Source organism: Syngnathus typhle, linkage group LG5 (genome assembly GCF_033458585.1).
Source record: "Syngnathus typhle isolate RoL2023-S1 ecotype Sweden linkage group LG5, RoL_Styp_1.0, whole genome shotgun sequence".
Taxonomy (NCBI): domain Eukaryota; kingdom Metazoa; phylum Chordata; class Actinopteri; order Syngnathiformes; family Syngnathidae; genus Syngnathus; species Syngnathus typhle.
Genome location: NC_083742.1, coordinates 16,524,122 through 16,538,118, shown reverse-complemented (window position 1 = coordinate 16,538,118; position 13,997 = coordinate 16,524,122). Strand labels below are relative to the sequence as shown.

The following is a 13,997-nucleotide window of genomic DNA, read 5'->3' as shown; positions in this document are numbered from 1 at the left end:
TTTCAAGCCTTTCAAATAAAAACAATGCAAGGAACACAATGTTCTTAATATAATACCATGTGCATTAAACGTTTTTTTAAATTTTATTTTATTGCGTAACGATAGTCCTACTGGTTATGTACATATGAGAGCTTTATGCATATCGTGCAAGTGTACCTAATGAAGTGTCCGTGCAACCTCGTGAACTTGTGCAACATTTGTCAACACGTCATTATGAAATGTGCGCAATGGCAAATACAGCGTTTAGCCACAGTCCATTGTGGAGCTCACACTCCATCTTATCATCTCGAAAGTTGCAACAAAGCGGAGTAGTGTGTTGCCTTGGAGGCCACGCCCCTCCTCTCGTCTCCTCACTCTGATTGGCCCGTCGAGTTTCGCGTCAGAGTTGCATTTAAGACCCGCGGCACTTCCTCCTGTGGACTGGACTGAGAAAACTTTTTTGAGTGTGGCAATCATGTCCGACAGAGGAACCTTCGACACCAACGTGGTGACCGTGACCCGCTTCGTCATGGAGGAGGGCCGGCGGGCCAAGGGTACCGGGGAGCTCACCCGGCTGCTCAACTCGCTGTGCACGGCCGTCAAAGCCATCTCCAGCGCCGTGCGCAAAGCCGGCATCGCTCACCTGTGAGTACGCACCCCTTCGAGTTTCAGACTGTAATTTTCGTCCTTATAATTCCTCACTCAAACACCCCTGGACGCCATCCGGAACATCCACGTTGGCTCAGACCAAGCAGGAGATTCTGGTTTGGCTCGAACCAATCAGGAAGCGCATACCTGAGACCACGCCCACCCCTAGTCACATCTGGTTACCCATCTGGCTAACCATTTAACTACTTCCAATATTTTGGTGTTAGCTTAATGTGCAAAAAACTCGTGAATGGACCCGCACGGAAAGGTTTACATGACTGCACCTAAAAGTTCATTTGTACATGCTTGACCTTTGTTGCTATTCCTGCGCGTGTGTTTGTTTGCAGGTACGGCATCGCGGGCAGCACCAACGTGACAGGTGATCAGGTGAAGAAGCTGGACATCCTTTCCAACGACCTGGTCATCAACCTGATCAAGTCATCCTTCACCTCCTGCGTGTTGGTGTCAGAGGAGAACGAGAAAGCCATCATCGTGGATCCCGACACCAGGGTAGGACGCTGGAAGAACATCTCGTTGGACCCCGGCAATGAGCCAAAATGTCTTCTCCTCAGGGCAAGTACATAGTGTGTTTCGACCCGCTGGATGGCTCCTCCAACATCGACTGCCTGGTCTCCATTGGAACCATTTTTGCCATCTACAAGAAGGTACTTGCACCAGGTCACCTTTTTAAACAGGGCGGGCCAAAGAAGCCACTAGAATACACCCCATGAAGATTTGTGACACATTAACGTTCCACCATCTTGTCTCGCAGGCGTCGGAAGATAGCGAGCCTTGCGAGAAGGATGCCCTGCAGCCCGGCAGGAACCTGGTGGCGGCAGGATACGCCCTCTATGGCAGCGCCACCATGATGGTGCTCTCCACTGGACACGGCGTCAACGGCTTTATGCTCGACCCGGTCAGTACATGGATTTGGTTCATATCTAGTGTTGATCCAGGTCATTATCACTGACAGAAATTGTGGAAAGAATTTACAGAGCAGAAGTGACTTGAATATTTTTGAAGTGATCTGGATCAAAGTTGGCGCAAATCCAGATGCCCATTTTTTTCCCCTCAAGAAATAACTGAGACAGGTGTGAAAGTAGTGCAATGAAATTCAGTTCTGATATTTGACTTGGAAAATGTAAATGTGAGATAAATGATTTTCACCCTTCCTGCTCTTCAGGCCATCGGCGAATTCATCTTGGTGGACCGGGACGTAAAGATCAAAAAACGGGGGAAGATCTACAGCTTGAACGAAGGCTACGCCAAATATTTCGAGCCGGCTGTCACAGAGTATTTGCAGAATAAGAAGTTTCCTCAGGTAATGTTGACATAACCGCTGGACAAAGCTCCAGGAAATGAGTTTGTGAAATTGCCTTCTTCTTCCTTCTTGTTAGCACACTGTTCAATTTTATCTCTGTCACGCTCCATTATTGTTAAACGAGTTCAGCAATGCCTTGCGATACGACTGAGCCGCCATTTGGCATTTTTTTCCTTTGATTTCATAATACCTCCACAAACAGTAGCTCCGTCGGTCTGGGTTATACTGCCCCCAGGTGGCTAAGGCGAGCACGCCAGAAGGAGCAGCATTTTGAATTATTTTAATTAGATTTCATTGTCACTACTGTATGTATGTTTATAATTAACCAATAGTTTTAGTGCTATTTTCCTAATTTAAAAAAAGTGAAGGTTCGAACACTTCAATGGCATTTCCGTCCATTTTAATGCATTACAGAGTTTTGGGTTACACCATTGTATGCCTTGGTTAGCTCATGGCTAATGTTAATGCATTTGAAATGACCGCAGGACGGCAGCGAGCCCTACGGCGCCCGCTACATCGGCTCCATGGTGGCCGACGTGCACCGGACACTCATGTACGGCGGGATCTTTTTGTATCCTGGCAACGCAAAAAGCCCCCAGGGAAAGGTGAGTGCTCATCATGAATGTAAAGGAACGGCTATGTAAAAGATGGGACGATAGTAATGGTTCACCTTTTTGCTGCAAGCTGCGTCTGCTCTACGAGGGCAACCCCATGGCGTTCATCATCGAACAGGCAGGGGGCGCTGCCTCCACGGGCTTCGAGAACATCCTGGACATCCAGCCGAAGAACATCCACCAGAGGGCGCCGGTGGCCATGGGCTCCTCCGACGACGTCGCCGACTACGTGGCCGTCTGCCGCAAGCACGCCGCCAAGGCAAAATGAGCTCGGTTCACGTTGCCGTCCGCTCTTCAGGGAAGGAGACAAGTCTGTTAGCTTCTATTTCAAAATGTGTCTGCGTTTTGTTGACTTATTACATGATGTTCCATACATGTATGTCATTTAAGGACGATGAAGAAAAATACATTCCACAAATAAATGGTACAGCTCATTAAGACATAGTATGATTCAATGAACACTAACAGGAATTAGCTCTTGTGTTTATAAAACTCGTCATTTATTATTATTATACCTCGGTTTTCAACCTTCATTTGAAATGTATACCTTTCGGTCGGAGAATACGACACATTGCACAATAATGACATTTGATGCTGTTGTTGCAAATGATCTCCAAAAAGATATTTTGTCCTGCCGTTATGACAAACACGAAGACTTCCTCTGTTCACCTGTGTCTCCGCAACAATGCACACACAACATACACGTGAAGGACCACAACTTGACCTTCTTCATGCTTCATAATGATTAAAAAAAAAAAACTCCACAATAAATGTGTCAAACTTCTATCCTCCTTTTAGCACTCTGGCTAGGCTTGTGTTCATCCTTGAAGGGTCGGGCGTACTCTAGTTACGTTGACATTTAAGCTCAAAGGTTAGCAACGGTTCAGACGGCCCCTGCGAACTTTCCTACAGACGCTTGTCCTTCCCAGCAAGTTCTCTTTAGACAGCTGGGAGGCTGCAAGTCTGCTGTATTGTAAAGATGGGATTCACTGTTCCAGCTCCAGTGCTGCAATCATACGGGATGGGAACTATAAACAAAGTTATGGAGTTTAACAACCAAGAAAGTCTGCCAGCTTTGCTGGGTTCTGTATAAAACCTTTTTAACAACAACTTGAAACAAGTCATGGCAGCTGACACCTGACACCACACACACACAAATATAGATCCCCCTGAATCTCCCGTCACTTTGCTTTTTCCCCTCACCCAAGTCAGGACTCTAACGCGCCCCGGGAAGCACCATGTCGGACCAGTCGGCCTTTGACACGGACGTGTGGACGCTGACCCGCTTCGTTATGGAGATGGGTCGCCAGGTCAAAGGGGCGACAGGCGAGCTGACACAGCTGCTCAACTCCATGATGACCGCCATCAAGGCCATCTCATCGGCCGTGCGCAAGGCCGGCCTGGCCCACTTGTGAGTAAACACCTGTGGGTCCCCAAAAGGAAATACTTTGTAAAGAGATTTGTAAATATATGAACAACAGGCAGAACAGTTGACTCTTCCCATATGAGAAATTTGTGCCTGATTATTTAGAAGACTGTTTAAATGTCATTTTCTTTGTCTTAAAATGTGTTCTCACGTGTACAAAAAAAACAAATAGTAGTTCGTTGACACCGAGTGGCCACAAGATGGCGGCAATGCAGTGCTTTAAAATACTTAATTAAAAAATAGTAAATATGAGCTTTTCAGTTATTAACGGATGGGTTGAAATAAATCAACCCAAATTTGATCTTGTGAATGCCTCAGTGAATGTCAGGGGTTCAGTGAGTAATCTTAAAAATGGAATTTTTACTTGTAATTCCAGTTCTAAGGGAAAAGACTGATGTAGGACAACAATGGCCTTTGTGAAGCTCACATGCAAGTCAACACGGAAATTTGTGGTGTGCACTCACAGGCAGGGCATGGCGGGCTGCGTGAACGTGACGGGGGACGACGTGAAGAAACTGGACGTGCTGTCCAATGACCTGGTGATCAACATGCTGAAGGCCTCCTACGGCACCTGCTGCATGGTCTCCGAGGAGGACAAGGGCCTCATCATCACGCCCAAAGACAAGAGGGTAGCGCTATTTGTGTGATATATTACACACATAAAATACTACATACAGTACAGTATGTGTTGTGTGATGCAGGGCAAGTACGTGGTGTGTTTTGACCCCCTGGATGGTTCCAGTAATATTGACTGCCTGGCTTCCATCGGCACCATCTTTGCAATCTATAAACGGGTGAGTGTCGCTAGATCACGTCACATGCCATCTTTATAACGCACCATCCGTTTAGATCTCGCGACAGTATATGAAATCCATGCCCTCCAATCTCATCAATCCATTACCAACCCACCTATTCAGAATTGACAGCTGGTCATGGCTTGAGTATACGGATAGATATGAGTATCTATGCTGTGCTCTCAGGTGACGGAGGGCGAGCCGACCGAGGAGGATGCCCTCCAGCCGGGCAGCAACATGGTGTGCGCCGGTTACGCCCTCTATGGAAGCGCCACCTTGGTGGCCCTCAGCACCGGTGCTGGCCTCAACTTTTTCATGCTGGATCCAGTGAGTTTAAAAAAGAAAGAAAAAAAAGACATCAATTTTTTTTTACCACTTGCGTTGACCGCGAACATATTTAAATGTTTGTTGTCGCTAGGCTATCGGTGAGTTCATCCTGACTGAGAAGAACGTGAAGATCAAACCCAGGGGGAAAATCTACAGTTTGAACGAGGGCTACGCAAAGTACTTCCACCCCTCTGTCAACCACTACATCAACCACAAGAAGAATCCCGAGGTCAGCTGTCATCTGTCTGTCTGTCTGTCTGTCTGTAGTGCGTTGTTCCTCACGCTAACATCCTCTTCCTGCATGCAATGTGTACGCTCAGCACTTTTAGGCAGTACGCAGCATGTGATGCAAGGCGGCCGTCATGTGATGGTACAGTGATGACTCGGAATAGATTTTTGGGGCCGCAGCTGACAAATGCAAAGTGGAACTTTTTTTGTCATACTAAGGCACTATTTTAATTTTGTTTCTTCTTGCACTGGTTTAGCTCAAAATGGGTTTCATGTATTTGTGTGGAATAATTTCATCTGCTAATTGAGTTTCTTTATGGTTTGTTTTTAAGTTCTTTTTATTTTACTTTTATGATGACTTTATGGATTTGTCAATGTTGTACTTGTATTATATCTATACACACACATATCTACATACTACATACATACACATATATATATATATATATATATATATATAGTATATATATTTTTTTGGGTGGGGATAATTATTATTATCATTTTCATATTACATTTTACAGACATCTTTGAAATGGTTCATTATTTTGTATGAATATGTATTTTCTCATTAGCATATTATCTGTCATTTGTGAGTCTTTACAATCAAAGTTAAACCGTCCTATTGAAAAAGAGTAATTTGAAGCAATAATTCCAAATAATACCACTGCAGCTATTTGAAACTGTCTTTTCTTTTTACACGAGGCCTTAAGCTCAGCTCCTTTTGGAGTGTGTTGCTGCAGTGTGTGTGTGTGCGTGTGTAAAAAATTAGCCAACACATTTGGCCTTGGCGTGTGATGGCTGCGCCATTAGTCAGCAAGCACATGACTGCAGTGCGTCACACACTGCCTGCATGTGTCCACACGTTTTGTCTGTGCAAAAACATTTTTGTGCATTTTTTAGAGCCTCAATATCCCCAGAGCAGTATAAAATAGTTGTAAATGAATAATTTTGTTTTTTAAAAAAGCACCAAGCTGTGTTTATCCAAACTTAAGCAGGATGATGGCGTGCATCTTGACGTGTTCATGAGCCACAATGTTAGCCACTTCCTTTTTTCACCTCCGTTACAATTCGATGCCATTGATAAGGGCTTCGCCAAAAATTTGTGTCGGGTACTCAACTAGCGCCTGAGTAGAAAACATCCATAGATATAAATAGATAGATAGAATACAAGTGCTGACAGCTACTGTGAGCTAATGCTCATGCTATCCATTAGCTTTGATAATTATTTGATTATTTTGCACATTCAATCATATTACATTTTTTTTGCTGACCCATTTTTCTTTGGAACATTATGTCATTTTTTTTAAAAAATAACAAAAAATGTTTTTGGTCCATTTGAAAAGGGTTATACATTATATATTTTTTGCCTTTATATTCAGCTCCTGTGTTGTGTTGAACAGGACGGCGGTACGCCATACGGCGCACGCTACGTCGGCTCCATGGTGTCGGACGTCCACCGCACCATCACGTACGGGGGCATATTCATGTACCCGGCCAACCAAAAAAGCCCGGAAGGGAAGGTAAGCTTTCCATTCTGACACTTGCTTTCCATTTCCATTGAATGCACAGAAACCCCCACCAGGTTCTACTACAGTAAAACTGGAAGGCAGTAGTGACACAACAGAATAAATGAGAAGACAACGAAGATGGAGAAGTGAAAGCGACAGTGAGATGACAGCTGGCCAGGAAGGCGGGGGAGAAGTAAGCAGATTGGTGAACGAGAATAGGGAAGAAACATTTCACTTCAGAGATTCACTGGCGGCCATTACAGAGATGAGCATTTCAAGGCTTCTGCTAGCCAAAACAGCAGCACACGCCATGTGGAATGGGATGAACATTTCATTTGTTCAATAACAAAAATCAACACATCGATTGACTTTCAATACGCAACTCCAAACTTTCAAACTAAATCTTGAAATAATAATTTAATGACAAGAACACTTGTGGTATATGTTGTGTTTTATTTGTGTTTTGTAGCTGCGCCTACTATACGAGTGCAACCCAATCGCATTCTTGGTGGAGCAGGCAGGTGGTGTGGCCACGACTGGAACTCAGAGGGTCCTGGACGTGCAGCCCCGGGCCCTCCACCAGCGGGTGCCCTTCGTGGTGGGCTCGCCTGATGACGTCAATGAGTATTTGACTTTTGTCAACAAGTATCAGTAATGAGTTCGTCTCTTGTCATCAGTATGCCTAAGGGCTTCCACACTTTGACCAAAAAAGGCAGTCAAACATTTCAGCTCTTTTTGTTTATTTATTTATTTATTTATTTATTTATTTATTTATTTTATCCCAAATCCCAAACTCAGTAAAAATTTCATGTTTTTTGATAAGAAGAGAACATTTACTGTTTTTAAGTCAATTGTTTCTTTGGATTCAGGGTTTTTCGTTTTAATCTTGCAAAATGATTGTGTGTTTTTATAGCTAAAATATTTGTTGTTTTACAACTACACTTTGTGTTTGTGTAAAACATTCATTTTTTCTGACATTTCAAAAAATGGGATATGTATGGAAGGTAATATCTGGCAAGATTTTCACTTTAGTCCCTCCCCCTCGGCCTTGACCACGCCCCTCAGCTACGTCATGCAGCGGTGCATTTGTACAGTGTACACAAACTGATGTTAACCACCGTGGCAACATTGCAAGTTGAGATGTTTCCAAAACCCAAAATGTTACCCATATTATTAATTATTTGCCATGTACAATCAATTAAAAATACTTGCTCAACTCACCGTAATGACTTGTGGTTTTCCGGGTCCAGCGACGGACGTAGACGTCCGCTTTGGAAATCACCTTTGCATTTGTTTACCCTTGATTCGTCTCAAGGTCTGTCAAATTTCTTCTTCTGAACTTTTATTGCTAGCCCAACGGAGAAGAGGCAAGAAAACGAGTGCGTGCGACGAGGCAGGCAGATTGCGTGCGTGCACGTGCAATTGATTGACAGGCCGTACCTTGTCGAAACTCTGGCTATACAGCCAGACAGGGGTGAATTTTCAAAAGGTCAATTTAATAATATTCACATTTGTTTCGTTTTTAAACATGGCAAACCATACTTTTCAACTTTGCCCAGCAAAATGTAGTACTTTTCCCCCCAATGTATTCAAAATACTTTTAACTGCTTAAGATAACATCCCATAAATATTTTGTGTTTCGTAGACATTTATACGCAAATTATTTTTTAAATTGCCTTTTATTTTTAATTTTATCTCATATTTTCCAAACTTACTTTCTTGATTTTTTTTCTTCTGTTGTCTGGTTTTTGTACAGAAACATTTTTAGGAAGGATTTCTACTCATTTCTTTTTATAAAAGATATTCTTAGAGCATTTTTTCTGAAAAGTCAAACAAAAACCTTTTTACTGGTTAACTGGCCAATGTAAAAAAAAAAAATCTTCAATTTGCCCAGATGAGAATCTCAATATTTGAAGAAAATGCATAAAACAAATGTGTGTCACACCTTTAATGGTCGACATTAAACGAAACATTAGAAAAAAACAGACATTTAGAAGAATCAGCATTTCCCCACTCACTGAGCATCATATGTACAAGTACAAGGAATAAAAGACAACATTTGTTCAATACAAATTGGCTTGAAATTAGCAGCGTTTCCTTAAAAACACTCATTTGTTGACTAAAATCAAAATGCTTGAATTCCACTTTGCATTTAAAAATTGGAAAAAAAAACAACCCAAAAACTAAACGGTGGCTATGGCGGTGGTTGTCATCAGACCAGTGGGTAGCTGGCAGCGGTGGCGATGCCGCAGTGGTTCTTGCGATCCTTGGCCATGTAGATGTAACCTTTGTCCCCCCACTTCTCGCTCCAGCTGCAGAATTAATACAAACGGGTTAGCGACGTCTCGCTCATAACAAAGACGGTAGCGTTTCAGCACCCACCTGTTTTTGACGATCCAGTACTTCCTGCCGTCCACATCTTCACCCTCGTAGCCGTAACCCACCACCAGCACGCCGTGGTCCAACTCCTCGCTGCTGCACTCCTTCTCAAAGTAGATGCCTAAATCACAGCCAACCACCGAAAAGAAAGAGTCCCAAATTATTCTTTTTTTTTAAACATTCTAAATTCAAAAGAAACTTTTGTCTCCAAATTTCTCGAAAGGCAAGCACCGACCTGACTGGTAGAACTGGAAGGACTCGTGTCCGGCGTCGATTGCCACGGAGACGGGCCCCACGGAGGCCACGGCCTTCATGAGCGCGTGCTCCTTGCCGCTCGGCACATCCATGAAGCCCGTGTCGTTGGCAGAGTTGAACTTGGGGTCGTAGCGGCATGGCTGGTCGTCCTGCGGGAGGGGAAGATGAGCGGCCTCGGTTACCGTGGCGACGACCACAACAAACACTACTAAACCAGTTCAATTGAATGCATTTGGACTTTATGTCGGGACGTACGGTGCCCATGTAGGGATAGGCCTGCTCCGAGTCCAGGCCGTCGTTGTCCTTGATGTACTGGAAGGCCTGGTCCATCAGGCCTCCGTTGCAGCCCTCGTTGCCTTCGGGCCGCGAGCAGTCCACCAGGTTCTGCTCGCTCAGAGACACCAGATTGCCCGTCTTGCGGAAGTGCTGACCCTCCAGGGCCCCTGTGGTGCTGAAGGCCCAGCACGACCCGCATTGACCCTGAATGCACACATGTACACGCGTCAATACGGGAACCCGGGAGGATCAAAAACCCTCTGTAGGTAGCCTCTCGGAGGTTTTCCCCAAACTTCAAGCAGGAGAGAATGTGCTTATGCGAAAATTTAAAAAAGGTGTTGAATGTGTGCAAGTGGTGTGTGCGAGTAGCGCATTAGCACTACAGCACAAGGACAAGTTTGTGGTTATATGTGGACGGACATTATATGGCAACAAGGAGGGGAGGGAGCTGGGGCGAGTGCACAATGCAGATAACCAAAGTCCACCGCTATGGCAGACATCTTATCTTTCACGCTGAGCTAAATATGACTCCATTACACTGCAGTTGCCTCACAAACACTTGTTTAATTACTTTGAGGTGCAATCACATGAAAATATTGACAATTTGGTTTTATTTAAGGTCAATTACTTTGAGGTGGAAAAAAAAATCATAAAAATATTGAGACTATTTGGTCTTGTTTATGGTTCAAACATTTGGTAAGGGGACTCCCAGATAGCCAATAAAAGGTCACCCAATTATTAGAAACAGAGCCACTATGTAAAGTCAACGTTAAAACGTATTATAGTCATTTGTTCGATATTTTTTTACTTTTTAGGATGGTCACCAAAATATTAAAAATCGCACTCAGCATAACAGCAACATTTTATCTTTTATGAATGAATGTTTAATGGCGGGATTCATTCACAAAATATTGGCACTATTTGTAAACACCTTTGATTGATTCAGGCAGCTAAGCCATTTAGCTCACAATTGCAGTCAAATAGATACATGACTCAAATTGAGGCGGCATAATGCAAGAGAAGTTCAGAACCCGCAAAGCCATTTTCCCCCATTGATTGGGAGTTTCTAGCCTTATTTCCCAACTCCATCTTGGCAAAAGCCTGGACTAGTCTGTGTGCGGACGAGGTTACCTGGTCCTTGACGGGGGTGACGTAGCCCTGGTCTCTCCAGTCCACCGAGCGTGGCGCCTCCAAGAAGTTGGGCTCCATGAAGAGAGCTCCTTTGACCTTCCTCTGCACCTTGTTGCTGCGCTTGTAGCCGTTCATGATCTGCCGGAACTCCTCGTGAGTCTGAAGACAAGCGCGGCAGAGTTAAGAAGGCGCCCGCGATGAGCTGTTCGTCGGCCGGCTCCGCCGCGTACCATGTCTCCAAAGTGGTTCATGCCTAGGCTGTAAGTGTGCTTGCCCATGGAGTGTTCCAGATTGTGCAGCTCAATCTTCCTCAAGTTCTTCTCCCACACCATCCTCCTCCAGCCTTCCTCCTTCTGCAACGACGACATCGACAGGCGTGTCTCAACAAAGCAGAGCGTGAAGATTCCAAAATGGAGGCTTTTTTGGATTTATTTGCTATTGTATGAAAGGGAGGGGGGGGGGGGGGCGGGGGAGGATAACCGGCTTGTCTTGGATTTTGTGAATATTCGGAAGGTTGACTAACTCAGCAATTTGAAAGTACAAAAAGTGGGTGGAATAATAAAGACAATGCATTTTGCGGAAGACGCGACTGCTGGGGAAACGTTCACACATGCTATAATGGGGCCGAATTCTTTCATTTCCTCGTGGTACCTGGTGGTACTCCTTGGAGTGCCAGCTCTTCCACAGGTCCCAGTGCTGGTCCAGCTGAGGGTCCAGGGAGGGGGCCGAGGCGGCGGCGCTCAGGCACAAAGCCAACGCGATGAGAGGCAACATGTTGGTGGCTACCAATAACAAAAAAAAGAAGATATAAATATTCGAAGATACAAAGACGTCATCACCCTGACACCTTTTGGCATTCTCGCGCAACTCGGTGACGGCTTCATTTAACACGTGCACTGCTTAATCAATAATTATAATTGTTCTTCAAAATAAAATCTCCTTACAACCGCAATAAACATTTTCCAACTTAAATGACAAAATATATTAACAGAGATTTTGTAATATTAGGCGTTGGATCTTTGGACTCTATATAATGTATTTGTTAGAAATATTAATAAAACAACAGATCGCATAATAACCTTTGTTATTATTATTGAAATGATTATTACTGGTGGGGCAGTAAGTGTACCTAATAAATTGTCCACTGACTGAGTAATACGAAACCCAGCGTTGAGCTTCCCGTACATAAACAAACTCGAACAACAACATCCCCTCAAACACTCTTATTATTCGAATCGTGCTGTATCATACAAAACAGTTTCTATCAAATTATGTTAATGTAGCTTTTTAAAATAATTTGAACAATGGTAATTGCGAAACTGGCTGGGATAGTTTTTTTCTTTTCTCTTTTCTTCCCTGTTTTTTTTTTCTCCACCTAGTCACGGGATCTGCGAAGGCGAGCCAAGAAAGTAAGCCATTAAAAACTCCCGTCCATATGTCGTGGAAAAAGATCAATTTGAACGAAATAATGCAAACCATAAACATATTTTCTCGCCATATTTACGCTCTTTCGCACCCATTCAAATTGTATAACAAACTGGTAAATGCCGGTTGTTGTCTTTTGTTTGAGCCGAGAGGCCTGTAAAAGGCAAGCCGAATCGAAGGTGACTACCGAAACTATCGAACCCTGATCAAAACGTCGATATATTTGATTTGGAAATCCAAATTCTAACCTAATCTATACTTAAATACGCCTTTCTCCAATGTACTTCGTGTCTCCACGCTATTATAGCTGTGCGACAAATCCCCCTACAAGATTATATTTAGAAATTAAAGGCATGAATCAGGATGAACATTAGTCACAAATAGTAAGCAACGCTTAACATTGAATTTAAAAAAAGAAATTAATACTTACTGGCAGCCTGTAGAGACGATGCGGATAAACGGGAAAGGGGGGGAAATATCCTACTGCAGTTGGGCCACACAAACTTATAAAGGATTTGAGTGGCAGTCAACCTCCCGCCCACCGAGGTGTCTGATTGGCCCATTACCTGTTTGTTCTTACTCGGGGGGTGGGCCTTTGGGTGACGTCATCTCAGATGCACGTGATTCCTCATTGGAATGAAGCGACGAAAAACAACAACGTCAACGACGACTCGCCCCTTAAAATGACATCAATTCAAACCGTTTCGTAATACCACGAATGATGCATACGAGATTGTCCGTAAATGCTATTTCATTCGTTCCCCTGCGTCTTTTTTTTTTTTTTACTTTATGTGATAATGACACGTTTGGGCAAAACAGTAGTGTGCACTCTTTATCAGCACCGCTTGCTTGCCCCGCTTGAGCAAATATCAGGGAAGATAAATAATAGTCAATAATTAAAAGTAAACAAAACTAAAGACATTTCATGTGTTATCGTAAAGAATAGGAAAGTAGGTTCAAGTATGTGGACTTTGAACGCCCGTCACAACAACATCTTGCTTGATTATCGACCCATTTGGGAAGTCACTCTTTTTGTTTTCTTGATTAGCTACGTTATCTGAGTTGAAGGTTGAAAACACGTGGAATGACATTTTAAAACGATATTTAAATGTTGGTATTATTTATTCATTTAAAAATATCATTAACCTTAGCATAGAGATTGCAAACAAGCACTGGGATAACACTTTTTTTTTTTTTTAAACCCCACATGAATTTATTAGAGAGATTTATGGTTATTTTTTGTAGTTTCACAAAAATATGGTTAAAAAAGTGCTCTTGCTCTATCTGAATTTAGCGACTTTAGATCTGATTATTGTAGAGATTGTAAAAAATTATAGCAATTAGTAATAGCAATTGGTAGATATTTTTATTTTAAACTTTTATCTGAAACTTTTCAGCCAATCAGTTTAAAGAGAAACTATGTTGAGAAATAATCAGATTGCACTGATTTACTCTTATTTTAATGGTTTTTTTTGTACTGGTAAAAAAAAAAAAAAAAAAAAAAAAAAAAAAAAAGAGATCCCCATGTTAGAGTGATCGCCTGATGACTGAGCAAGTCTGGACAGCACGCTCATGTAAAGAAAGCCAACAACAGGAAATCGTTTTTTTCTTCTTTAAGTTATGCCGACTAAACATGTTTCTTTTTTTTTGTTCATTCAGTACATTCTTCACAAGTCAGCTGATTAG

At 43.0% G+C, this 13,997-nt stretch overlaps 3 protein-coding genes across 4 annotated transcripts; 2 read left to right on the top strand and 1 right to left on the bottom strand.

Moving 5' to 3' along the window:
* Positions 1–395: 395 nt before the first annotated feature.
* On the top strand, positions 396–3,000 carry fbp1a (fructose-1,6-bisphosphatase 1a). Its single transcript, XM_061279238.1, has 7 exons — positions 396–624; positions 975–1,137; positions 1,200–1,292; positions 1,400–1,543; positions 1,811–1,948; positions 2,434–2,553; positions 2,633–3,000. Exons 1-7 carry the CDS (start codon positions 455–457, stop codon positions 2,828–2,830), a joined length of 1,026 nt encoding a protein of 341 aa, XP_061135222.1. The 5' UTR covers positions 396–454; the 3' UTR covers positions 2,831–3,000.
* A 618-nt stretch (positions 3,001–3,618) lies between these two features.
* fbp2 (fructose-1,6-bisphosphatase 2) lies at positions 3,619–8,066 on the top strand. The gene is made up of 7 exons (XM_061279239.1): positions 3,619–3,973; positions 4,455–4,617; positions 4,690–4,782; positions 4,969–5,109; positions 5,201–5,338; positions 6,738–6,857; positions 7,315–8,066. The coding sequence occupies exons 1-7, from the start codon at positions 3,801–3,803 to the stop codon at positions 7,498–7,500; spliced, it is 1,014 nt and encodes a 337-aa protein (XP_061135223.1). The 5' UTR covers positions 3,619–3,800; the 3' UTR covers positions 7,501–8,066.
* A 712-nt stretch (positions 8,067–8,778) lies between these two features.
* On the bottom strand, positions 8,779–12,889 carry ctsla (cathepsin La). 2 transcript variants are annotated; one of them, XM_061279215.1, is made up of 8 exons: positions 12,742–12,889; positions 11,538–11,668; positions 11,117–11,239; positions 10,887–11,045; positions 9,735–9,959; positions 9,460–9,628; positions 9,228–9,345; positions 8,779–9,157 (listed from the first exon to the last, which is right to left on the bottom strand). In XM_061279215.1, exons 1-8 carry the CDS (start codon positions 12,872–12,874, stop codon positions 9,058–9,060), a joined length of 1,158 nt encoding a protein of 385 aa, XP_061135199.1. In that variant the 5' UTR covers positions 12,875–12,889; the 3' UTR covers positions 8,779–9,057. The 2 variants fall into 2 exon arrangements, with proteins under 2 accessions (XP_061135199.1, XP_061135200.1); XM_061279216.1 differs by having other exon boundaries at positions 12,738–12,836.
* Between the last annotated feature and the right edge of the window lie 1,108 nt (positions 12,890–13,997).

What these genes read in the sequence shown, in the direction of transcription:
- fbp1a (XM_061279238.1), top strand. Translation starts at nt 455, where the DNA reads ATGTCCGACAGAGGAACCTTCGACACCAACGTGGTGACCGTGACCCGC. An exon ending in TCGTGGATCCCGACACCAGG is followed by an intron (nt 1,138 to 1,199) that starts GTAGGACGCTGG and finishes TCTTCTCCTCAG; the next exon opens with GGCAAGTACATAGTGTGTTT. An exon ending in CAAAAAGCCCCCAGGGAAAG is followed by an intron (nt 2,554 to 2,632) that starts GTGAGTGCTCAT and finishes TTTTGCTGCAAG; the next exon opens with CTGCGTCTGCTCTACGAGGG.
- fbp2 (XM_061279239.1), top strand. Translation starts at nt 3,801, where the DNA reads ATGTCGGACCAGTCGGCCTTTGACACGGACGTGTGGACGCTGACCCGC. An exon ending in TCACGCCCAAAGACAAGAGG is followed by an intron (nt 4,618 to 4,689) that starts GTAGCGCTATTT and finishes TGTGTGATGCAG; the next exon opens with GGCAAGTACGTGGTGTGTTT. An exon ending in TCTTTGCAATCTATAAACGG is followed by an intron (nt 4,783 to 4,968) that starts GTGAGTGTCGCT and finishes CTGTGCTCTCAG; the next exon opens with GTGACGGAGGGCGAGCCGAC.
- ctsla (XM_061279215.1), bottom strand. Translation starts at nt 12,874, where the DNA reads ATGGGCCAATCAGACACCTCGGTGGGCGGGAGGTTGACTGCCACTCAA. An exon ending in CCTATCCCTACATGGGCACC is followed by an intron (nt 9,629 to 9,734) that starts GTACGTCCCGAC and finishes CCCCTCCCGCAG; the next exon opens with GACGACCAGCCATGCCGCTA. An exon ending in TACTGGATCGTCAAAAACAG is followed by an intron (nt 9,158 to 9,227) that starts GTGGGTGCTGAA and finishes TTAATTCTGCAG; the next exon opens with CTGGAGCGAGAAGTGGGGGG.